This window comes from Magallana gigas, chromosome 2, assembly GCF_963853765.1.
Source record: "Magallana gigas chromosome 2, xbMagGiga1.1, whole genome shotgun sequence".
NCBI lineage: Eukaryota > Metazoa > Mollusca > Bivalvia > Ostreida > Ostreidae > Magallana > Magallana gigas.
The window spans coordinates 56,626,961-56,652,389 of record NC_088854.1 but is presented as its reverse complement, the minus strand read 5'-3'; the positions used below and the strand labels follow the sequence as shown (position 1 = coordinate 56,652,389).

At 34.9% G+C, this 25,429-nt stretch overlaps 2 protein-coding genes across 11 annotated transcripts in view; one reads left to right on the top strand and one right to left on the bottom strand.

Moving 5' to 3' along the window:
• Positions 1-25,429, bottom strand: part of LOC105337548 (ATP-binding cassette sub-family C member 4) — a 52,045-nt gene that overhangs the window by 24,551 nt on the left and 2,065 nt on the right. For 3 of the 9 annotated variants that reach the window (XM_034444629.2, XM_066077372.1, XM_066077373.1), the window contains 30 exons: positions 19,948-20,086; positions 19,021-19,146; positions 18,202-18,312; positions 17,934-18,054; positions 16,654-16,869; positions 15,805-15,894; positions 15,533-15,696; positions 15,080-15,205; positions 14,671-14,920; positions 14,327-14,491; positions 13,935-13,985; positions 13,769-13,810; positions 13,470-13,661; positions 13,083-13,177; positions 12,225-12,311; positions 11,771-11,867; positions 11,486-11,626; positions 11,193-11,327; positions 10,649-10,686; positions 10,117-10,460; positions 9,827-9,912; positions 9,362-9,512; positions 8,874-9,104; positions 8,461-8,567; positions 8,163-8,354; positions 7,798-7,953; positions 7,318-7,407; positions 6,882-7,054; positions 6,096-6,201; positions 5,258-5,915 (listed from right to left, as the gene is read on the bottom strand). In XM_034444629.2, coding sequence (XP_034300520.2) covers positions 5,760-5,915; positions 6,096-6,201; positions 6,882-7,054; positions 7,318-7,407; positions 7,798-7,953; positions 8,163-8,354; positions 8,461-8,567; positions 8,874-9,104; positions 9,362-9,512; positions 9,827-9,912; positions 10,117-10,460; positions 10,649-10,686; positions 11,193-11,327; positions 11,486-11,626; positions 11,771-11,867; positions 12,225-12,311; positions 13,083-13,177; positions 13,470-13,661; positions 13,769-13,810; positions 13,935-13,985; positions 14,327-14,491; positions 14,671-14,920; positions 15,080-15,205; positions 15,533-15,696; positions 15,805-15,894; positions 16,654-16,869; positions 17,934-18,054; positions 18,202-18,312; positions 19,021-19,088 — 3,981 coding nt within the window. In that variant the 5' untranslated portion in view covers positions 19,089-19,146; positions 19,948-20,086 and the 3' untranslated portion in view covers positions 5,258-5,759. Of the gene's footprint in view, positions 1-5,241; positions 5,916-6,095; positions 6,202-6,881; positions 7,055-7,317; positions 7,408-7,797; positions 7,954-8,162; positions 8,368-8,460; positions 8,568-8,873; positions 9,105-9,361; positions 9,513-9,826; positions 9,913-10,116; positions 10,461-10,648; positions 10,687-11,192; positions 11,328-11,485; positions 11,627-11,770; positions 11,868-12,224; positions 12,312-13,082; positions 13,178-13,469; positions 13,662-13,768; positions 13,811-13,934; positions 13,986-14,326; positions 14,492-14,670; positions 14,921-15,079; positions 15,206-15,532; positions 15,697-15,804; positions 15,895-16,653; positions 16,870-17,933; positions 18,055-18,201; positions 18,313-19,020; positions 19,147-19,576; positions 19,700-19,947; positions 20,087-25,429 lie in introns of those variants that run through there. The other 6 variants (XM_066077375.1, XM_066077376.1, XM_066077374.1 and 3 more) reach the window with 5 other exon arrangements.
• On the top strand, positions 19,851-24,927 carry LOC105339653 (kelch-like protein 24). Of its 2 annotated transcripts, XR_010711392.1 has the most exons (5): positions 19,851-20,016; positions 21,123-21,383; positions 22,635-22,816; positions 22,912-24,621; positions 24,824-24,927. XR_010711392.1 is itself a non-coding variant. In XM_034444635.2 (4 exons), the coding sequence occupies exons 1-4, from the start codon at positions 19,851-19,853 to the stop codon at positions 24,373-24,375; spliced, it is 2,073 nt and encodes a 690-aa protein (XP_034300526.2). In that variant the 3' UTR covers positions 24,376-24,794. The 2 variants fall into 2 exon arrangements, 1 of the variants encoding a protein (XP_034300526.2); XM_034444635.2 differs by lacking the exon at positions 24,824-24,927 and having other exon boundaries at positions 22,912-24,794.

Here is a 25,429-nt window from a genome sequence, read left to right as displayed (position 1 = left end):
TAAAATGAATCATTTGATTTTAACCTTACCAAACCCCGACCATGGATTAATACAAAAGTTTGATAAAGCTTTATTCAATTATCTCTGGGGGTCAGATATACACAAAATTAAGAAAAATACAATCATTCAAGACTACAATCAGGGAGGGCTAAAGATGATTGATTACAAGGAATTTATGTTAGCACTTAAATCAACCTGGAGAAGAAGACTTCTTCATTCCTCGCCTAAATGGATACATATTTTAGAAGCTGAAATGAATACTAGTGTTAGCAACTTATGGTCAAGAGGAACTGAGTATACTCTAAAAATATGTAAATTATTACATAATTGTTTATGGAAAGAAGTACTTCTGAGCTGGACCAAAATAACTGATTTCCAGATAGTTATAACAGAATTAATTCCATTTGAACATATATGGTATAATCCAAGAATTAAAATAAACAAGGCGTCTATGTTTCTAAAACAATATTTTAATAATGGTATAATTTATATTATTGACTTTTTTGATCCAAATGGTAATTTCGTAACTTATGAAACGATTATTAACTCAAAGGTAAAAACAAATTATGTAGAATATGTAGGACTGAGGAACGCAATTTTTGAATATATAGGAACGTGTAATATGACACAAGTAAAACAAAAGATTCAGCCATATATACCAATGCCCCTAAAAGTGTTTTACAAAAGTAAAAAAGGATGTAAAGATATGCACAATTTACTTACTAGAGAAAAGAAAAAGCAATTTACCTCGGTAATAAATTGGAGAGAAAAAGGATATGATATGAATGAATTTGACTGGGGAAATATATTTGAACTTCCATTTAAAGTTACTCTTGAATCTAAACTCCAATGGATGCAATATCAAATATTACATAGAACTGTTCCTACAAAAAATTATCTCTGTAAAATTTATCTTAAGGACTCTCCTCTTTGTAGCTTCCGTAAATTAAACATTGAAACAATAAAACATGTATTTACAGAATGCTCTGAAGTTAAGTATATATGGTATAGAATTGAATAGCTGTTCTTAACAAAACATAATGTCTCTTTTGTTTTTGATAAAAGTAGCATACTTTTCGGTAAATACAACAATAATAAATTATACAGAGTTCAGAACTTATTGATACTTATTGTAAAACAATACATTTTTCCTGTAAATTCAAACCTATCCAAAAACTTGACTTTCTTAGTTTAAGTATCATAATTGCCGATAGATTCCTTATTCAAAAATTTATGCTATTAAAAAACTGCAAATATTTAGAATATAAAAGAGATTGGAAAGTAATTTGTGATTTGCTGTAGGTAGCATATATATTCGCTATTATACTGAACTTAGGAACCCAATATCCATTACAATATAGCTGATTTATGTTTGATGTACATGGTGTGATTGCCTGTCTGTCTTATTTTATCTCTCTGTGATATATAACTCTTGCGCCAAATATTACGCTAAATATTATTTTTTTTGTTCCATGTAAAATTGTACAAGAGTTTCAATAAAATGTTTCAAAAAAAAATTTGTTAGTTTTCAATTTATACAATTTAGTTCAAATGCCTGCGGACTTTAATTTGTACAAACCCTTACATGTAACTGAATAAGTCTTTCCTAGCTTTGTAATTTTTTCGAACAATTGCAATAATTAGCTATAAGAGCTGGAGCCATGAAGATTCGGAGCCATAAGAGACCCACTGTAAATCCAAGGGCCTATTTCACTTAAAGGATTACGACCGGCGTAACCTTACGCATGGCATAAATCAAATATTTGGGCTAAGGTATGTTTTCCTAAAAAACGTAACTTTGCGCCAACCTAAATTAAGCCAAATATATACGCCTAGACAAGGGTGGTCGTAACTTTTGGCGTTAACAAAAACAAGATTCCTTGTTCTGTTGCTGAGAATATCCATAGTTACTATAATGTTAAATTGTACAATTTGAAACGTAAACTAAGTTAAAGTCGAATGAAATTAAGAAAATAGAGAGTTTTGATAGTGGTATCAATTCTCGCATAGAAACGTTCTTATCAAGCTTTATTCACATTTTTTATGCATGAGTTCACCCGTTCTGTACATTTGTTTCAAGATTTTTTGTACTGCACGCTACAAAATCATTATAAATGGGGATCCGGTTGAAATCCTCAAGCGAATGTGACAGTCAAAAAGCACCAAATATACCTAATCTAAATAATACCGTTGAAAAGTCAGTATTCATCTTTTTATTTCCTCCATTATCGAAATTCGAATTATACAAATAACAAGTAGATTACAGTGAACGAATCAAAATTAAAGATACATATGTATATATAAGTAAGTAATAATGAGAAAGAATGAATTACATGTAGGGTTTAGATTATTTACATATATTTTAAATATAAAAAAATTTAATTAAAATAATGGGAGCTGTGAATTGAGCTACCCAAGGCATATGTTATAGACTGCGCAAGAAGTCACAATATGTGTTGAGTTCAATTTCTTAAACTTTTTTTCTTTCGTTTGAGTAAGAAATGATCCCTCCCTTTAAAAATATTACTGAAAAATAAACCACAAATAGCGCCTAACCTCAAAAATCTAACTAGTACCGTTTAAAAGTCAGCGACAAATTACCGGAGAGCACCACATCTCCTCAACATTAACCCTCTTGAAAGGTCATCACCAAATAGAACCATATATCCCAAACCTAAAGAATTACTTGTTATTTTAACAAACAGTGCCAAAATCTCCAAAACTTAAACTATTTTGAAAAGCCAGCAACAAATATCACTAAACTTCCTTAGCAAAGAATTCTTTAAAATGTCAGCAACAAAAATCACTAAACTTCCTTACCAAAGAAGTCTTTAAAATGTCATCTTCAAATAGCACCAACTCTCTTGAACCAAAACCTTAATTTAAAATGTGGTAATAAATGAACTGAATCTCCCTGAATTAAATGTCCTCGAAAAATCAGAGATAAAAAGCACAAAATATTCTTATTTTCAAATCTATTCGAGGTAGCAACTAATTTTAATCAAATTAATTACATCAACACGGGTTAATGAGAAAGACAGTGGCAGATCACTCATTCTATCTCTGTTTACGTTATACAATTAAAATTCTCAAGTTAAAATCTTTTTCGTGAGGTGAATTTAATACTCTAAATTGTTTGAATTAATTTGGAAGGAGAACAAATTGCCTGTACCCTTTATTACTTTCATTTAATCAGAAAAATATTTCTTCTCTATTACGGATACATGATATAAAATCAATGGGTAACTAGGGATAAACACGAATTATTTCAATCCAAACTACAACTCTAAAAAGTAGTCAACACATGATAATTATTGCGGGCCTTAGTTGCATTTCCCCTGGAAATTGAATCTTTTCTGAACCCATTCTATGCATCAACCTCACTATCTTAAGACACTATTTAATTGTTGAACAAGTACTTTTGCAAAATTTAATATACATCCAAAGTACTTTTAATGTGTTAAGACACAGGGATGATTCAGAAAATGCTTAGGGGTGAATATACGTACAGAAGATTTGGTACCTTTTGTCGCTGACATTGGGGGTATATACATGTATAGTTTAGAATCTTTTGTTGCTGACTTTAGGAGCCTGTTTGTTGCTGACTTATGCACCTTTTGAAGCTGACTTTAGGGGTAGATGATTTAGTGCCTTTTGTTGCTGACTTTAGAGGTAGGTGATTTGGCGCCTTTTGTGGCTAAGTTTTAGTGTAGACATACAAATCAAAGCTACCAAACAATCACAGTCTTTCAGGAAAGGTTCAATATAAGATTTATGAATCATGCATTATGCTAATTTTGACTTATGCCTCAGAAATTTGGATAAGTGATTTTAAAAATACATGTATAACAAAAGATTTTGACAAAACTTCATTCATAATAAAGCTTCTAATTTAGCAGTTAGAATAGAGGTTGGTGCACTTTCTATTATTAACAGAATATATAAGTCGTTACACAGATATTATTTCAGAGTGCAGAAAATTGTTTCAGATCAAGAGAACTCAGATTGGCTTTTAAAACATGCATATTTAGAGGATGAAAAACTTGCAGGAAATGGAAAACCTTGTTGACATTACTGTATACGAAGAATCCTTGACGATATTATTGGTTCACATACTAATACAGTATCTATAAATGATTTTTAATATAATTTGAAAAACTATTTTGAAAATATAGTTTTCAAAGACATTAACAATGGAAAATTGTCATTCTACAGCCAGTTAATAAGTACACAATATCTAAACAAGCTTGAAATTCAACCATTCTTAGATTTTCCATTTCCAAGAAAATTCGTTCCTTTTTTACTCAAGTAAGAATAAGTGCACATAAATTACAAATAGAGGTTGACAGGTATTGTAACCCTATTATTCCAAGGGACGAAAGATATTGTATTAATTGTCATACTGTTGTTGAAGTTGAATATCATTTTTTATTTGTATGTCCTCTTATTAACAACAACGAAGTGAATATTGTTCACCTTTTAATAACACGTGTATATCTTATAAAATCTTAACCCATCAGATGTTCAATCAACAAAAATATTTCTTACTCCATACGTGATGCATTTTACATAAGAAAATCTATGTACTAATTATATTTGTATACTGCATGTATGATTTGCGCCACGTATGCTTTTTGTCAATAAATTGAATTGAATTCAATTTTTCTTTTTTTTTTTGTTAACGATGCTTAAGGCATTATTTTATGCATTTGTAATGATCAACTAAAATTTGAATGTCATTCGTAGAGTTTTAAGCAAGTTACAGAGTTCATAATTATTTGTTATTTAAACGAGGCTCGTTCCATGTTTCATTTTCCATTGGTTCAACATACCAGTAGAAGTTCTTTTTATGTTATGTTACGATTTCGGTCAAAATTTGTTTTATTCTGTTTTAATGTAACCAGTGCTTGAGTAAGGCATTTTTAATATTCAACCAAAGTTTGAGTTTCGGTTGAATTGTTATGTAAAGCTCAAGGCATGTTTTTATTTACATTTTAAATGTTCAAAAGAAAACTCGAAGTTTAGACCTAAAATTTGTCACATGTCAATGAATGTGACAAACGCTAATGACTGTTTCATGTTCAAAACGAATTATCAGATAGAATCATCTTGAAAAAGAACTTTAAATTTACCGGTATATTGAACCAATGTAAACAAAAACATGGCACGAGGCTAGCCTTCTTTACATAACAAGAATTCTGAGCCTTGTAACTTGCTTATTACTCTACGAATGTCATGCACACGAACTTTAATTTCTATCTGCTAACTTGTTTTGTACACTAATAAACAGTTCCCAGCATTTGTCATATTTATTTTAGGTCTAAACATGGAAAATCAAAATGTAAAAAAATAAGACGAGCTATAAATATTTCCATATATGTATCAAAGCATTATGAGCTGTGTATATTGCTTATAATTGAACGACTGACACCAAAATTTTGGTTGACCATTAGAAATGCCTTATTGAAGCATTGTAAACATTAAATATTGAGAAAACATAACAAAACACTAACCAGGCCACCTTAAAGAGTATACTGAAGGTGAAAGGTTCAACGTTGTCTTTGATCAAGACACGCAGGAAATGGAAATCAAAGAAATCAAAGGCCATTCTATATTTAGAGGTCGCGTCATCAAGCTAACACTGACGATGTGAGGATCACGTGACCTGGTGTACACATTGATCAAAGGCAACAAATTTACTGAATTCATCAATTTATTTTGATAAAAATCTTTAAAAGAGTTTTAAACCAAAACATATATCAAGATCTCTCTTTGTGGAAACTCTCAGCTAATGTCTGTAAAACTTTTGCCTGGGCTTTTCCAGTCTGTTGGACCAGATTTCTGAAGAATCCATCTTCCATCTGTAGAAGTTGATATGGTGTATCAAATTCAACAAGTTTTCCCTGATTTAAAACCTGGAATAAGAAAGAAATATAAGAATGCAGGTGTTTTGAAATTATTTATATCCATACATACTGTTATTTATGTATTGAATTTATTTACACAGTAAGAACATATATGATAAATTTTGTACACTGCAAAGTTGGCTTTTTTTAACAAGTGATTATGTGGAAATATGAGGCAGGGATACCTACCATGACTCGACTGGAGTCCATAATGGTATGAATCCTGTGGGCAACTGTTAGGACCGTACAATTCTTGAACCGACTTCTAATTGTTTCCTGGATCAACCTGTCAGTGCTGTCAGAATAAAACTCAGCTACTGAATATAACCTCATGCTATGATTAGAGATTTACATGTATACACATTCAGTCACTTTAGGCCTACTTTTTATATGTATCAATATAAGAGTTCAGCATGATTGACCTCTATGAATTCTATGATATTTGACCTAATGAACTTATATTTGACATTAAGATATGTGACCAGCTTGTTACCCAAACATTCTGTACTGTGTAACCTTCATGTGACCACTAAAAATTAATTCTGTGATCTACACGTTACTCCTACAGAGTCAGTGAGCCTCTCATGACCGTTGCTGATTGTGTGACCTTCTTGTGAGTGTGACCTCCCTGTGACCCCTACAGACTGTGACCTTCTTGTGACCCCAATATATTCTGAGGCCTACATGTGATCCCAACAGATCCAGTGACCTATAGACTTAGTGACCTACATCTCTGACCTTACAGATTTAATAAACCTATTCTTTGACCTACTCGTGACTCTTAAAGATTGTGCGATCTTATTGCAACTACTACACATATCCTGTGACCTACTTTTTACCTGTACATATTCTATTACCTACTTAGACTTCTGAAAATTCTGTGCCCCCACAAACTCCATGACCTTCTTTTGAACCCTACGGATTATTTGACCTACTTGTGACATCCCACCCCCCTCTTTAGACTCCATGACCTACTTGTGGTCCACATTAGCCGTGGCCTCGTCCAGCACCAGTATGTTGTTCTGTCGGAGGATGGCCCTGGCCAGACACACCAGCTGTCTCTGCCCCACACTCAGGTTCTGTCCGCTGTCAGACACCTCCATGTACAGACCCTCTCTCTCACTGTGAACTTTCACCTTGAGCTGAACCTGTAATAGAATGCAATGTAGCTTAGACTAAATGCATCTGTAAACACTGATTAAATTTCAAGACTTATTACAACAATAATATTGTAACAAACATCGGCCAGTCTTGCTGCCATGTTTATAACTTAGACTTAAACACTGATTAAATTTCAATTTCAGACTTTAATTAGTGAGTGGAACACATTTAAAAGACTTTATACAATTTATAATTTGTTTTTACAATTTTGCAACACACATCTACCAGTCTTATACTGCTGTGTTAGTACCTGTTCTAGTGCTATCCATAGCTGGTCATCTGTGTATTCCTCAAAAGGATCCAAATTCTTCCTTAAAGTACCACTGAATAAAATTGGATCCTAAAAACAACAAGTTTATCAATTCAGTTCCCATCATTACATGGTTTAAATTTACAGAGTATTCTTCGCAACAGAGGGCAAAAGTTTTGGTCATTTGAATGGGATCCTGTATAAACTACACATGTAAGAACAGACCTGATAAAAAGAAAACTTCACTGTTCAATAACCCAAAGTGTCAAACAATGCCAACATAATGAAACCCTGAAATGAGACTTGTTGAGTTTAAGATAACAAGAAAAGTTGAGGGAAATGAACTTCATGTGCTCGCATATAAAATGTTTGAATCAATTTATTAAATTGGTGTGTGACTTGTCAAGTTGGCCATACCTATAGAATGATAGAGATTTTATTTCTGAGTTCATATAATAGGTACATAACAAGTGACCCTACCTGTGGAATGACAGAGATTTTATTCCTGAGTTCATGGAGGCCAACCTTTAACACATTGACATCGTCGATATAAATCTCCCCTGTAGTCTCAGCTAACCTCAGTAAAGCGGCCAGTAAAGAACTCTTCCCTGCTCCAGTCCTCCCCACAATCCCAATCTGAAAGGAAGACCCAGAGTTATCCCATTGTCAAAGCATGCTTCATTAGAACTTGAAATACCAATGTAATGTTACAAAATTGATGGCATCCATATATCTGTATGTTAACAGTATTTCTTGCTTATCTGTTTGTCCATCTGTCTGCCTGTCTGTCCACCTGTCCCTCTTTTCTGAGGTGTCTTACCGTTTTATTTTAACTCGTGACTAACCTTCTCTCTGCTGTTGATAAGACAGGTTATATTGTGTAAGACTTGGTCAGTATCAGATGAGTACTGTAGTCCTACATTGACTAGTTTAATCTCCCCATTTTGAGGCCAAGAGGAAGGGGGCGGGGAATCGGATACTTTGGGGGCCTCCTGTTCTAGCTTTGTGTAGGATATGATTCTTTCCACAGATGTCATCTACAATCAGAATCTATTAAATGATTGAAAGAGGAATTAACAAATGAGAAAATTTCTTCTCTGGATATCAAAACAACATTTGAATTGATCTAAAAAAGATTCCTACCTGTGTGTTCAGGTCAGCAGATCTTCTCATCATGCTCTCAAAAGGGTCGGCCATTGTCAGCAAATAGTTCAGAGCCATTCCAAACAGTCCCCCGGATAATCCAATTACTGAAGCAGACAGGTACCGGTAAGTTTTATCGTGATAAAATTGAAGCATTTTTACTTACTTGTTTAAAATTCATCAATCATTGTGTGTATTAAATAATTTTTATCAGTTGTAAAAATAAAGTGATCCAGGGCTGAGTTTCCCAAGAGAACTTACTGTTAATGGCCATAAATGCTGATTACTTAGTATTCATCAGCTACAACAAACTGCAACTTAATTTGTTCTAGGTTCTTTTGTTAAATGCAGCCTAGGATAACATCTTATTGAGACCACTTCTTAGTATTTTTGATACTACTACTAGTACTTACTATCCCTGAGAACCAATGACAACAGGATGACAAGGATGAAGTAGATGTCAAGGAAGAAGAGAGAGCGCAGACTGAACCAGCGGTTTGCTGACAGGAACAGGAAGAAGGCGCTGGTGTGTCGGTCCTGGAATCTGTCAAAATCCCGCAGGAACTTCCGACTCATCCCCAGGGCTCGGATTGACTGGAGACCCACCAGAGTGTCCGAGATGTGGGAGAAGATAGGACTCTGGGCTAATCAAAGAACAGGAGAATGAACAAAGTGTGGATGATAAAAACTCAAATTTTTTAGATTTTTCAAAAGATGATTTAACCTGGGCTGCATTCAAGTACATAACAGATAGCATGCCTGCCAGGTTATATATCTGGGTATAATTGAATGTACTGATTAAATTTACGCTTGTTTTGGCTCAGCTAGCATAATTCTCAAGATTGTTAATGGTAAGTATCTGCTATGATCTTGAATGTAGCCCTTTATTTGTATCACTTACTCATGGCCTCTAAGCGTTTCATATTTCTGGTGGTCGGTAAAGAGAACCATCTTATTAAGTAAATTACTATAACCAAAGGAGTTAGAGGTAACAGCAAGAATGGATTGATGATACAGGTTATACCAATTTGCATGGCCAAGCGAACAGTTATCTAGATTAAAATAAAAAATAAAATAACTGAGATGAACATCACAATAGACCCATGGGCCTTAAAGGTCACCTGAAAAAAAAGACATAATTTGTTTCCATGCATCAGTTTATCTTTAAATTATGAAATAAAGAATAATATTGATGTGAATTTTGTGGCAATTTACTGGTAATCCGAAATAATAAAGACTGGTATGCTGTAGCTTTTTCCAAGATCCACAGCTTGACACTTGAATTCAAGTTAAGGATTGTTTTCTCAAAATAAGAATATTCTATGTTTAAAAAAAAGTTGCTATTAGGAAAAAATATCAAACATACCTCTAAAACGATGTTTGTTAAATTAAATGTAGGTATGACAGAATCTATCAGCCCCAAGTCTCTTGCAAATTTGTTCAATATTCGACCTGAAAGAAAACATAGCATGGCAGAGTCAAGCATGAGCATTGAGGCTGAGAGACTGATTGAGAGACAGATGATGTGAAATCTTAAATAAAAGAATCTTTTAAATCTGCCACTGACAAACTCTGACTAGAAGATACAAAATTATCAAAACCATTCATTGGTCTAATGGAGACAGACAGGCATAGATTTTATGTATATTTCCTTACCCACAGGGTTTGAGTCAAAGAAATGGGTCTTGGCCCCCATCACTACCCGGAACATGTTGTTGTGAAGTCTCTTGCTGATGATGACTGACATTCTGAAGTACACCAGGCTGAAGAGGCTGATTCCCACCACAAAGACAGACATGGCCACCAGGTACTGCTGCATCAACTCGTCTCCCTGGGAGGTGATCAGGGACCCCTCAGGGGTAGAGTTGCTGGTCTGTAGAATGGGAGTTATGTTGTACAATGTGTTTAATCCCAGTGTTTGGTTCAATGTATTAATCACTGGATATAGCGGATAGGATTCATTTTGTGCCTTTAAGATCAAAGAATCTGAGAGTTCAGCCCTGGAACCAAAAGATTAAGGAATTACAGATGAATGTAAATGTGAAGTAAGATTATAACTAGGTGAGTAGTCTAAACATTTATATATTGACTGGCATGACTCACAACACCCACAGATATAGGAAAAAGATTATACATGATCAATCAGTACAGATATACTTTGAAAAAAGGTGGTTCATGTAACACTAACCATTTAGCTAGATACCAGTCTCCATATCCATAAGAAGCCTGTAAATTCATAAAAATTATTATCAATGTATATTTATATTTGTACTCATCCTATGTAGTCAAAAACTTTTCATATTTCAGTCAAATCTCTCCTATTAAAAAGTCTACAAAAAATTTCCTGAATATTGATATACAGTTGAACTTTGATATCTCAAACACTAATACATGTATCTCGTATACAATGGATATGTCATGTGATTTGTAAGTCCAAACCACTTATTTTGTAAGTATTTTACTCTTGATATCTCGAATACTCGGATATCTCAAAGTTTTTAATCCATCCCATCTAGTTCAAGATAACCAAGTTTGACTGTATTTTATAGCAAATTGAATTTCTTTACAGTGTTACTGGATACAAATGACCTAAAGGAAATTCAAAGTATTTTTAGTACACGTTCCACTTTATAAGATGTTCAAGTATTTTGCATATCATGGATTCTATCTGTCCCCCCCCCCCAATCCATCCCACACCCACACTTGCAATCTTGTTAGCTACTCTCACTGACATAGGCAATCAGAAGAAGGAACAAGGTCACTGGTAGATACAGCCATGGCCGACCGGAGAGGTAGTAGTCCTTGTAGACATTCCAACCAATGCCCCCGGTCTCCGCATATTCACCGTCACCGACCGCCTCAGTGCTCTAAAGAAAGAAATTTATCCTCAGCTCAATTGGCCTAGAATTTTCTAGTATCTAACATAAAAATTTCCATTTTTAATCAATCTAATCAATCTAGTTTCAGTTTGACATATTTTTAGTTTTATCTAAGGTCAGTTGACATTTCAAGATCAGGAACCTACCTTCTCTCCTTGTTCATTGATGGATTTTTCCTGACTCTCATCTTTTTCTTCCATGTCTTTGTCGTGCTTGGTAAGGATGGAGGAAAATTCTGTCCCCTGTTTCACCAGTTCATCATACGTTCCAACACAAACTATTTTACCCTAAAACAACAAGTTTATAATAATTCCCAGTCAAAGAAGTATAGGGATTAAACTGACCAAAGCAAATACATTATTGACTATATAGATGACTGAGAATAAGCATCAGTGCTGCCTACAACATTGGTCAGATTAAGTGGAACAAACCTCGGTCAGAACAACAATTCTGTCAGCTGACCTTAGATACTGCAGCTGATGAGTCACCAAAATCCTGGTCTTCCCTCTCAACAACTCACAAATACACCTGAATAGAAAGACATCAGCATTGTAGTCTCTCTCTCTCTCTCTCTCTCTCTCTCTCTCTTGAACAACAATATCTCTATCTCTCTCTCTCTCTCTCTCTCTCTCTCTCTCTCTCTCTTGAACAACTCTCTCTCTCTCTCTCTCTCTCTCTCTCTCTCTAGAACAAGTAACACTCTTTCTCTCTCTTTTTCTTTCTCTCTCTTACCTCTGGAACAGGTGACTGCCCACCTCTGTGTCCACTGCCCCCAGGGGATCGTCCAGCAGGTACACATCTGCCTCGATCCCTGTACAACACCTCTCTCTCTCTCTCTCTCTCTCTCTCTCTCTCTCTCTCTCTCTCTCTCTCTCTCTCTTTTACCTCTGGAACAGGTGACTTCCCACCTCTGTGTCCACTGCCCCCAACGGATCATCCAGTAGATACACATCTGCCTCCCTGTACACCGTCCTAAAAATAATGAAGAGGATTATCAGTTTATAAGTGTGATGTTAAACTCATTGATGTCTTGATTTCAAAATAAGCTTCAATTGAGTTTATACATGTATTAATGTCATGAAATTATCCATACTTCATTTTTGCACTCTACAAAGCTGAAATTATCATTAAAAGATTAAAGTTCATCAAATAGAAAAAGAATTACCAGTAAAAGAAAACACTAAAAACTTTCACCTCTGATTTTTACCTCAGTTTCTTGATTCATTGGAATTTAAGGGAACCAATTCAATTGTTTTCATGAATTTCAATTTTTCAAAGGTTTGTTGAAATGTTTAAGAAATAAACAGCAATTTAAAAATTGCACTGGAATATGAACTTGCATTTGGTTGGTCACGTGATCAAATCCTGTTAAGCCCAAAGGGCTTCTCAGAAGATTTGATCACATACCAACCAAGTTCATATCCAGGTGAACTTTTTTTACATTCCTGTTTATTACTTGAAAAAGACTAACCATTCAGAATCATTAAATTAACCGAGTTTGTAATGTTTACAATAATCCAACAGACAAGCGATAGGTGCGTGCTATGATCATTGTGATGTCATGAAAAAGTTCATACAGAATTGAAGGTTTTTGTTATTCTATAGGTTCATATAAGGAATTATATTTGCAAATGTAAATATAATTTTATGAATTTAATGAAGTGGGAATGTTTCATAATTTGTAGGGAGTTTTGATTCATGGTTGAGGGTTACCTAAGAAAATCCCCAAAGAATGGTTAATACCTTGCTAGTGTGAGCCTGGCCTTCTGACCACCACTCAGCAACAAGCCTCGCTCCCCGACCAAGGTCTGGTCCCCCAATCTCATCAGCTCCAGGTCCTACAGAGAGTGTGCAGTTATGTACAATTATTAAGAATTCAATAATAACATACACCTGATCATACAAAAGAGAGCAACCAGTTATGTAATCTTCTTAAGATGATAAGGTACTTCCATTATTTATGGTATTAATAACCTTGATATTTAGAACTTCCATCCAAACCCAAATGCAAGGATCAGAAGGAGAATGTTAATAGTCAACAACTGTGGTGATTGAAAAGACGACAACTGAAATACAGGTTCGCTTCTGAAAGTTTCTGGCTAACTCCAGAGTTACTGAGCCTGGAATTACCTTGTATAAAGCACAGGCATGCAACACCTGGCGATATCTCTCTTGCTCCACATTCTCTCCAAACGTGACGTTGGCCTGAAATGTTCCGGACATGACCCACGGCGTCTGAGCCATGTATCCCAGCATGCCCTGCACACACACCTGTCCTGTCTCGGGTGGAAGCTCTTTAAGCAGGCTCAGCAGGAGAGATGTCTGTTGGGGACAATATATTTTGAAATTCTTTTGCAGTCTTTACATATACGAACAACAAGTTAGAAATGTATATATAAAAGAATACAGTGTTCAACTTGGATAAAAACCTTTCCAGAACCAACTGGTCCTACTACAGCCAGGAGTTCTCCCTAAAATATAAAGTGAAATTCATATAAAATTATGAAATTTAAAGGATATGAAAATTTCCTGTCAAAGAAAAATCATCATAACAGTTAAAATATCAGAACTTTGTGACTGACATTCATCTCTTACCTTTTTAACTTCCAGATTAATATTCTTCAAAGAAAATGCCTCACTCATTTCCTGAAATGAAACAACATTGTAACCTTGCCTTTTTAATATTGTGATTTACATAAATTTATATAAACAATCATAACTGAATTATATCACTAATATTATTCAGAAAAGAAGATGCCATTAAAAAGCAAATATGTAAATGTTTCAATAATCATAAGTATTTTGAAATTAAAGATCTTTTGAATACTACTGAGCTGTGAAGTAAACAGTTTTTATAATTTAAAATTTGCAAATAACTCTTAATTTAAAAATAACCCAGTGCCCTCAAGCTCTGACTGGTATTAATAACCATTACTAAATTGTTAATCGTCACTTTGTATTCATTATTTTTTATCATGCAAACTCACCTGGTCCAGAAGTTTATCGGCAACACCCTCATTGTCCTGGGGGTGGATCCCAAGCCAGCTGGCTGTCATGTCCCTGATAGAGACAGATACACCCTCCTTCTCCATCGACTTGGTTGTCCCTTCAGACTCGGAAAAGACCTTCATATCCTCTACTGTAAGGAAAGACTATAAAAAAAATTTAAAAAAGTAAAGCATATATAGTAATGTTTCAGACATGTTACAAGACAATTAATTAAAAAAAAAGATTTTTCATTAATATACTTAGTAACGAGGAAGCCATTTTCTGCCAAAACACTAAATAATACAGTACACATTAACAGTATTCTGATTTACTGACAGTTTACCTGTATTCTTTTGAGGGAAGATGCCAGTTGTTTGTTATCTTCCACCAGGTACATCATGAAGAGGAAGATGGTCAGTCGCAGACAGAAGACCCAGCCCAGGGTGCTGTAGATCCTCTGGGCGGACAGGGGAACCCCCGTGTACCACGCTGTTCCAAACAGGGCCATGCTGATGACAACAGAGGCACTCTGGAACAATCCCATGTTGATGGACTTGGCAATATTGGCTTTCCATATCTCAGATACTTCCCACCTGAAATCAAAATAATTGAATTGTAAAACTTCATCATGTTTATAAATAAAGCAAAGATTTAAAAACAATTTTGATGATATTTAAAAATTCAATAAAGCCAAGCAGCATTTAAAACCAAGCAATGACAGATACCAGAGACTCAATGAAAGTAACAATTACCCTCTGATGTTAAACACAATTTCACTGAATGGTTTCTCCCAGCAGTACATTTTGATCACTCTCATCCCAGCGATTATCTGATTCATCAAATGGATTCTTTTGTCTCCTGCAGCTCCTATCTTCATCCTTCCCAAACATTATTCATAATACATAACTTGTGATAATTTTAATACACAGTTGTTTAACCTCTCAATACAGTAAATCACAGTTACAGCAGATATGCTTATAAGGAATTCACCCTTACAGTGAGGTCAGTTTTATTTCCCTTTACCTTTTTATTACTAATCAAATACATGTCTAATGAATTACATTTGTTACATCTATAACAAATCAAAGTTATGCATATTTAGCACTTTGTTTGTTTGTGTGTTTGTTTATTTGTTTGTTTTTTTATTTTACTGTAGATACTAAAAAAATATGCTTCAGTTTGAAAAATCCAGTAAATATCTGCACCTCAATTTCCCATAGATCCATCCCAGCATGACCTGTAAGGGTAGAAGAACTACGGTGACGGCTAGAGTAAGGAGGCTGACCAGACCTATCTGTTGGTACAACAAGTACAGGATAGCCACAATCTCCAGGGGACCCAGCCAACAAAAATGGAAGCTCTCGATCGTCTGAAAAACACAACAGGTATGCACTCAATTGAAACTCAAGTTTTTCTCAACAACAAAAAAACCCCATAGAATTGTTTCAATAAATTTACCTAGGGAACATTTTCTTACATATGAAAACTTCTCTAAATCCGTTGACAAATGGTTGATAATTTTCCCTGATGTTGTGGAATGTTTTGACCAGCTGCTCATTTTTAGTATCTGGAAATGTCATTTTTTTTTATAGACCATGAAAAAAGTCAAGATATAAATTTTTACATAGAGAACTTCATTGCATGGATATGGATAGAAATACAAACTTAAAGTAATTTTAGAGTCAGTGGAATTATAATATCAATATGGAGTAAGTTAAGGAAACATGTGAGTAATTTCGACTTATCTTATTCTAGTATGTTGCACTTTTCAATTTATACATTGATCAAACTATATATTGATGCTTGTTAAATTTGAAGTTCAAAATATATAGGTTAGTGTTGTTCCAGTCGAATTTTTATATTTTAATTGTAAACAAGGACAGAGGAAAGCCTGGTCAATTAAGAAATAATTAATTACTTTTTCGCTAATATTTGATACAGTTAACATCTATTCCATTATTCTTTTGTTCAATTTTCAGTAAATCACACCAAAATACTGTGAGTTCTTAGATTTCTTTTTTTTTAATCTGTTGACATTGCTTTCTGTTCAAATTTACATAATAATATTCCACTTTCAGTCATGATGTCATCAATGTGTAAATCTACAAAATACATTCTGATTTATGGGAAAAAATTCTCTCTGATTATTTAAATTTGTTTTTGGTCTAGATTCCTTAAATCGTTTTGATACATGTATTTGTATAGGTACATAATAAAACATTTGTTACTTGTACCGGTATTTAGCGGAATAACATGTAACTTAGATTCCATATGCTTCCTTAACATGCACCCCTGGGTAAACAGTGAATTGTAGAGTTTGTCCTACCTTCCTATAAATGAGGCTAGCCACAGCTACTTTCATTTTCAAAGCAATATGGTGACAAGTGAAGAAATATTTGGGATTGACAATCAGCTGTAGAATGTGGCTGACTGCTACCACCGTCGCATAGATGTACACCTCCGTTTGTGACAAGGTGGAGCCAGGCTGGAAGTAGGAGATGATCCGACCAATCAGGTAGGGCTGGGCAATCCTGATACCTTCCTACACAGACAGGTGGAAGAAGAAATTAATGTACTGTGGAATCATTAAAATTTGTGGGGGCCAATTTTCGTGGATTGCTTAAATTTTACAGGTTCGAGGGGACGTAATTACGTGTTTTTTCGTATACATACAAAAGGATTATGACTTAATAGCCCTAGTGTATTAGTTCGTGGCAGTGTATATTCGTGGATGAGAGGTAGCCACGAATTCCACGAAAATTAAGCCACCACGAAATCTAATGATTCCACATTATGTGGAAAAAAACCCTACAAAAAACAGCATCTATTTCTGAATCTGGTAAAAAAAGTACAAGGTAATCTAATCTGTCTTTTAGTTATAGCACATTGGTTCACAAATAACCATTTGTATTAACAACAAGTGAAAAGCTGTCAATGTGACAGCAAACCGGGTTTTCTTTTATGTGAACTGTATCCATAATCCATGTCAACCCGTATCCAGTGAAATGGAGTATGCTATATTCAACATTTTGCCAAAAAATGACTAAGTTCAAAAGCTAGTATTTTTTTCATAAATAATCAGAAATCAAAATCCTAGCAATATGCACACCTCTGATATATGTACAAATAATCTGCAAAGGAACAACTTCCTATCTTAAAAACTGTAGGAGGAGTTATCCGTACAATGAGGGTTCCCTATATGCAATATTTTGCCAAAAAATGACTATGTTCAAAAGCTAGTATTTTTTCGATAAATTATCAGAAATCAAAATCCTAGCAATATGCATATCTCTAATATATGTACAATTGATCTGCAAAGAACAACTTCCTATCTTGAAAACTGTAGGAGGAGTTTTCCGTACAATGAGGGTACCCTTTTGGCAGCCGCCCGCCCACCCACCCGCCATTATCACCATTTTAATAACCGGATTTTTCGGTTGCAAAACCTGGTTAAAAATTAAATTTTACCAGCTAGGATTCATTTCATGATATCACAAATTTCTACTAAAATTTTAATTTGTATCATAAATAAGCAACAATTTCACAGAAAATTTACAAATGTCAAAAGTTAAAACACTGCTGGTGCATGATTTACATAATGCTTACAGAGATGACAAGAAAGATGCCATTAACGCCCCACTCCCATTTGAACTCTGCAATCACTGCCCAGTACAAACTTGGCTTTTTCCCTTTATCTTCACATTTTTTCACATGGGCATTCCAGGATCTACAAGCATGCAACAGACAGGAAAGAAAAAATTAAAATATTTATAGAGTTGCTATCATTCTACGGATTTCTAAATAATCGAACCAAACCAAAGAAAAAATGTTATGACTATTGAAACAATTTATGTGTGTGCATGACTTTTCTTACTTTTCCATGCGATCCCCTAACAAGTCGGACTGGTCCTCTGGTAAGACATCGTACAGATGATCCTGTGTTAAGGGGTGGCGGAAACCATAACGGAACAGCGGAAAAACCCACCTACATCACCAAAGACATTAATTATCAATAAATATATCACCCACTTGCATCACAAAAACACTGTCAACAAAAATAGCAAATGCCTACATTACCAAAGACATTACCGTAAAACTTGTTTAGTATGAACAAGGTATAGCTATATAACCTCAGATATAACAAAGTTTTGTTGAGTCCCAAACAAAATTTTCATAACCGTAACACGGCGCGCATTACTGTAAATTCCTAATATTACGCGAGTACTTAATTTCACGATCCCACTGTTTTGTATCAAATCGCGTGAATATAAAATCGCGAACGCGGAACATTTATCCATATTTCTTACAGTTCCCAACTCTCAGTAAATAATGGCAAGGTTTTTAAATCCGCAAGGAGTGCTTCTCGCGATTTTACGCGGATATGAATTCCTCGCGTTTAATCAGGAATTTACAGTTCTCAGTTTAAATGCACACACCATTGCAGTTATGAGATTTAATTCTTCAAAAAATAACGATTCAATGCTTAAATGTTACAGCATACTCTTATTGTAGTTCTATGAGTGTCCCATCATTGGAATTTATATTGATTTATTTTAGAAATTTCTAAATCTCAATCTGTAAGCTTCCACAAACCTAGTGCTTTTGTGCAAAAAAATCAGTCTAGATACATAGAAGTTGAATTCTCTTTGTCCATAACATAAAGTGTTTATTTACAGAAAATTATGTTACTTACCAGAATGTGAACTTAGAGAGCCAATTTGCAGTACCATAGGGACATGGTCCTCTCAGTTTGTTTTTCATTGTCACAGCTAGAGTGTTTTTATTGGTCTTTGGGTGAGTAGCTCATCATCATATCCACCTAAGAAACAATGAATTTAATCAAACACACCTGAAAACAGTGTCCTATCATGTTCCTGAATTAGTATCTGATTACAACAGATTAGAAAACTCTCCAAAGATAGCTCAGTGAAGGAGCACCAGAACTAAGTTACTATGTATCAACCTTTCACTTTTCTGTTCATTCCTCCTCTCTACTACTGCTGATATGGCATGGCCGATGGTACCTTGTTTTGGCAGTGTATACAATGTTGCTTAGTCCAATGATAACACTATGACAAGGTAAACCTACCTTTTGTTTATTGAAAGGGGAGACATTTAATGGGGTGGAGGGGATGGGGGTGGGGAGAAAGCAGTATTTAAAACTATTAAGGACCATGCAATTTAACAGGGGGTGGGGGGGGGGGGTTAAATATGATCCTTTTCCATAAACAATTACATTAAACAATTACCTAGTTCACACTTCCAGTACATATCATATTTTAGCACATACATACTCAACATTTCACAAAACAAGTGTACACGATTGGAACTTTCAAGTTTGCTTTAATTTACACTTCCTCCATTAATATTCCCATCAGAATTAAACACTAAAAATACCACACCAATGAAATTTTGAGAAATGATAAAACTCAAGCAACAAGGACATATTTTTTATCAGAATTAATTCATATATATGTACGATATCATCTGTTGGTGGACTTTGACACCACATCTGACTGTTTAATGAACACAGTAGATAAAGTTAATTATCTGCTGTTCAAGATACAGTCTTTGTGGGCGAGAAGCAACATAAAAGAAGACTGTATAATTATGGACTTACCTGAGGATTTAGATAATCTAAGAGAGAAGGCATGGACTCGGCAACATGGACGCCTTCAGAATCGTAACGGTAAGTATGAGAGCAATGATACCTTATCAATGAAGAATTCGGGGACGACTGGACATTATTTCACAACAAACTGAAATTTGATAAGAACAAATTCTGTCTCACTGAGTCAACGTAAAAAATGCAATGCAGTATTAAAGGTACAGTATGTGTCCCCAAGCTCTTGAGATTGACCTTCTAGGAACATGCAGTGCTATACTAAAATCCATCTGTATGCAAATAACTTAAAAGAAGAAGGAATATTGGGTTGACTGATTTTTTTTTTGTTTAAAGCTTTTACATTTTTTAAAGTCAAATCTTTGCAATCCAATCCATAATCACCTCCTGTTTTGTGTAAATAAATGCATCTTTAATAAGTAACATCAGCTGTCACAATACTCAGGTATCTGACATTTATAATAGTTTCTTGTACTACAAATCGCTACACCAATTAGAATTTCTAAACTCTAATGTCCCACTTAATGTGTGCCTCATGCAGTTTATTTTTTTTTAATTAAATACCGGTAACAAAACTGAATCAGGATCAATGAATAATTTTTCTTAGAAAATTTAAATACATCTAAGAACAGTTTACTACACAAAATAGAATTAACAAATGCATGATTATAAATAAGTGTGTGTTGTAGGGAAATAGGAAAAACATTGATGACAGCTAGCGTTAGGACTAAAATAGAACAAATTTTTTTTTGTGTGTGGTTGTAAGTGAAAGGCCATATGGCTCGTTCTATGAACATGATATCTATTCAACAGTTTGATTTTTTCCTCTTGTTTTTTGTTTGTACTTGTTTTTGTGTGTATGTGTGTGTTGTTGGTGGTGGTGGGGGGGGGGGGGGGTGCCATTAAATGCCCTTCTTGTACTTATAACAGGAAAAAGTTTATTACACTCCTAGATTTACTGGCCATTATGTCTATTAAATGAGAACTCTACAAATGGCTAAGGCATATATATGCACGACAGAACAAGTAAACTCAGATCGATTTAAACTGCAGTGTTACCGAGAAAAGACAGATAAGCCAGGACTTGACTATTTCAACAAGGAAGTTTAATCATGCATGGCTTGTTTCCGTGAACTGACTAATGGGCTCAGCGTGTACTGTTGACTCCACAGGTCTCAGAGACTTCACTCAGCCACATCCACACCGACCTCAATCACACACAAGCAGCATGGCAGAGCAGGGTGGGGCCAGTGGAGGAGGGGTCAGTTTCACCTCCAGCTGGGGTAAGGACCTCTCGGACAGTGCTAGGAAGCGTTACCTGGAGAGCATGATGCAGGGGATCATGGAGATGGGGATGGAGGGACAGAACTCAGACATTGATATCATCGTGGAGGGACAGAGTTTTCCTTGTCATAAACTCCTACTGGCTGCAGGTAACAATTCCTACTTTCATTTTGAATACAAGCAGGTACTTGTCACGACTCTGAAGAGTATCCACTGATAAAAACAAGAAATATTGACACAATATTAATTTGATTAAACCAAAGTGAATAATAGCGGTAAAATGTCCTGGAAAAAAAGTTTCAACATAATTTTTTGCTACATGTATTCTAATATATTGCACATTTCTCCTATAGAGATTGAATATGAGATAATGATATATGATCTTCCAAATTGTACAGCTAGTTTCACTTCATATTTTCAGTCCAAAACTGAAAATGAAAAGTTCCTAAATATAGCATTCAATACTCAGATTACTGTCTCCAAATAAAAATGCATGTAGTACATTGAGGGATTTTAAAAAATAAATGTCCAAAATAACTCAGAAAGAGTCTAAATTAAATCTGTTATTGTTGTTGCATGAATCAGCTGAAAAACCGTATTCAATCAATTATGCAATAACATAGAGTCCAAAATGTGTTTATTATCTCAAACCCTAAAAAATTTTACATTCAAAACATAAAGTCATCGTGACAAGAAATGATGCATAGGATTAAAACGGATATCAAGGATTAAAAAACTCTGAAGAACACCACCATAAATAAATCATAAACGGTAATTCCTACTTAACAGCTCGATCAGTCTGGCTGACTAAAACACATATAAGAGTTCTGCGTCACATTTTCTATATCAAGTGCTCTTAGGAAAGAGAGAGTGCCAGAACGCCCAAAATTCATTGCATCTGACAAACAAATACATGTAATTGTTTCTGGAAACAGTGATAAGAGAGAACTGACCTCAAACATGTATAAAAAATAATACTAGTACGACATTTTCAAATATTAAAGGTTCAACAAAAAAATCATTAAATGGTGTAACAGCTTGGAAATGAATATATTACCTCAATATGCAATGGATTGAATGCATGCAATAAATAATTTGTTATCACTGGTATACCTTGATAATGCCTGCAAAAGGGATTATGCATTATACTAAACCTGTACATGAATGGTACTTTGTAGTATATTTGCAAAGATAAAAACAAAGTTGAAGCATGATAAAAATAATCTCCCCAATTTACGATGGCATATACCGGTAATAGATTCTGGTACAATTAACTTCATAAATTGCACATTGACAATATAGCAATTCATGTGCATCCAATTTGCAAGTACATTTACCTTCTGAGGCATGACAATGAATCTGATAAAATATAACTATTCAGTTATCTTTTCTTCTTGCAGGTTCTCCATATTTTAAATCCATGTTTAGTTCTGGCATGATGGAGACACATGGCAGTCGTCTGGAGCTTCCTGATATAGAGAAAGAGACTTTTGCTGCATTCCGGGAGTACATATACACAGGCAACGAGAATATCACCCAGGATAATGTTGTTGAGTTACTCCGCGCAGCTGCCATATTTCAGGTACAAAATTTGATTCAATCTTGCAAATATTCTCTGAATTTTATCATTAAAGCATCCTGAGTATAGTACTTAAAGGATTTTTTTCTTTTCTCCAGGTTGAAGGGCTTCAAAAGAGCTGTGAACAATTTCTGGGGACTGGAATGGACAACGATAACTGCTTAGAATTGTTCAAAATCTCCAGAACGTTTGGGTGCCATACTCTTTTTGAGCAGTGTAAGCCGTATGTGTTGGAAGGGTTTAACGGACTGTGGAAGACTCAAGAGTTTATGGAACTGGAGTTTGATGAAGTGGAGAGTATTGTTAAGGATGACAATTTAGTTCCTGTTAATGAAGAAGAAATATGTGAAGCAGTTCTACGCTGGGTGAAACATGATAAAGAAAAAAGAAAATCATTTATCGGGAACTTGTTTCGCTACATCAGGATGATCCAGATCAGTCCGGAGTACCTGATTCATGAGCTCTACGTTGATGACCTACTAACAGATGATCACACTTGCCAGAGGTACCTGGATGAAGCCAGAAACTTCCACATGCTTCCTGCTCGGCAACAGGAGTATTGCTCTTCTAGGTTCCAGCTCAGAAACAGTGATGACCTAGAGGAAGTGATTCTGATTATAACAGAATTTGACATGGAAAAAACGGCTCAGATGTACCAGGATGGAAAGTGTCTGTGGGCCTTCAGCTTTCAGCAGGAGAGATGGTATACAATAGCTCCAATGCCCATGGATTTTAATCCTGGATTAGAATTCCGCATGGTGTCCTTCAGGAATGATCTTTATCTTGGAGGTGGGACAAATCACTCCAAAAACTTGCTCCATTATGACAATGAGAGAAACGAATGGACTCTCTGTGATGCCAGTATGAAGAGGGGGAGATGTGGACATGTCATGGCTGCCGTTAGGGAATCCATCTTCATGATAGCGGGCAGAAATCCCAAGTCAAGGCCAGAAAGCAGTTCCCATGTACTGAGCACCGTGGAGGCCTATAACATCCGGAGTCGCAAATGGGAGAGCATTGGGGAGGTACCTACAGCTGTACATTCTGCTTCTTCCCTTGTCATGGGGGAGAAGATATTTATTTTTGGAGGAATACAACAAGATGGAACATGGACCAGTGACATTCAAGTCTTTGACACCAGGAAACGAGAATCGTCCATTATTTCTCAGATTCCTAGCGACATCCCTCAACCTCTTAAATTAGTAAAATTAGGCAGTGATTATATCATTTTATCTGACTGCCAGCTTTATAGAGTAAACATCAGGAAGATAAATGAAGAGAAGATAGAAGTAGAAATAAAATCCCTTAATCAAACCCTGTCTAAAACTTTACGTCCTGTCTTAGAAGTAGCAAACTACCGCGGGAAATTGGCCGTTTTGACGAGTAGTACAAAGAAACCTGACGTTTATTCTAAAATGACGCTGGTTGACATAAGTCAATCACCAATGACAGAGACAGCAGTCAGTATTAGCTCCAAAAATACCACTATACCTAAACCAGTTCTTTCCTGTCATAAAGGGATTATTGATAAACAATACATGTACCACACTTACTATCAATAAAGTTGGTGTGTAGTTTTAACACATTGGGGATAGTCCTAGTAAAAGGAAGTTATACGAGTGGAAAATTCCTGTTTTTGCTCAGAGTGCAGTTTAAAACAATTTTGTTCCTATTTACGTATAATATATGTATCAGTAGGATAAGAAACAAATTTTATAAATGCATCGATCAATAATGAATAAACTTGTACAGTGTATTAACGATTGCCATTACTACTGCTGTTTTATGACATAACTGACACAAACTTAGTAAGTAAATCATTTGATACTACAGTGTATTTATACTCAACTGTTACATGTCAATGCATGTGTATCATATAATGTGCACCAGGTAACAAATATGAACTACTGCCACCTGCAATACCTGCCCAGTTTGTATACTAATTGTGTATAAGGAAGCATAATAAAGAAAATACATGTAATTCTCTTGTGCTTCACTTTATGAATACAGGATATCACAAGCTTTAACTTATGTACTACGTGTAGGCCTTGTGACCACCATCAAAAACATGAGAACACCTTTGTTCAATGCACAAATCCTTGGTAAGAAAGGAGACTGTAAGTAAAAGTATTTCCTGAACATTTTTCATAAGTTCTGCATGATATAACTAGATTTTTCTTGTTATAATAATATTATTGATGTTTATACTATATTGTTTGAAGATTTTTGTTTGAAACACTTTTGTTATATATATGAAAGTACCCGGTACCCGTATATATCAGTACTTGTATAACCAATACAATTATTTAGATATTTGATATACAATATGCGGAAGATGTGACTTCTGAATCAAAAACATTTTCAGTGTGCATCTGTGCAATGTTCAATCTATTCATTCACAAATATTAATTATCATTTCAATCAAAATTATGATGCGCACAATTACTCCTTATACATCCGAAAGTAGTATATCAATCTGAATAAAATCAACTGTTCTGATACACTACCGCTCTTGCCCATATCAGAACAGCTGATCTTAATCAGGTTGGCAGTATATATGTGATCAGAGACTCTGTAAAAATTTCATGACTTAATAATAATTAATGGACTCGATGC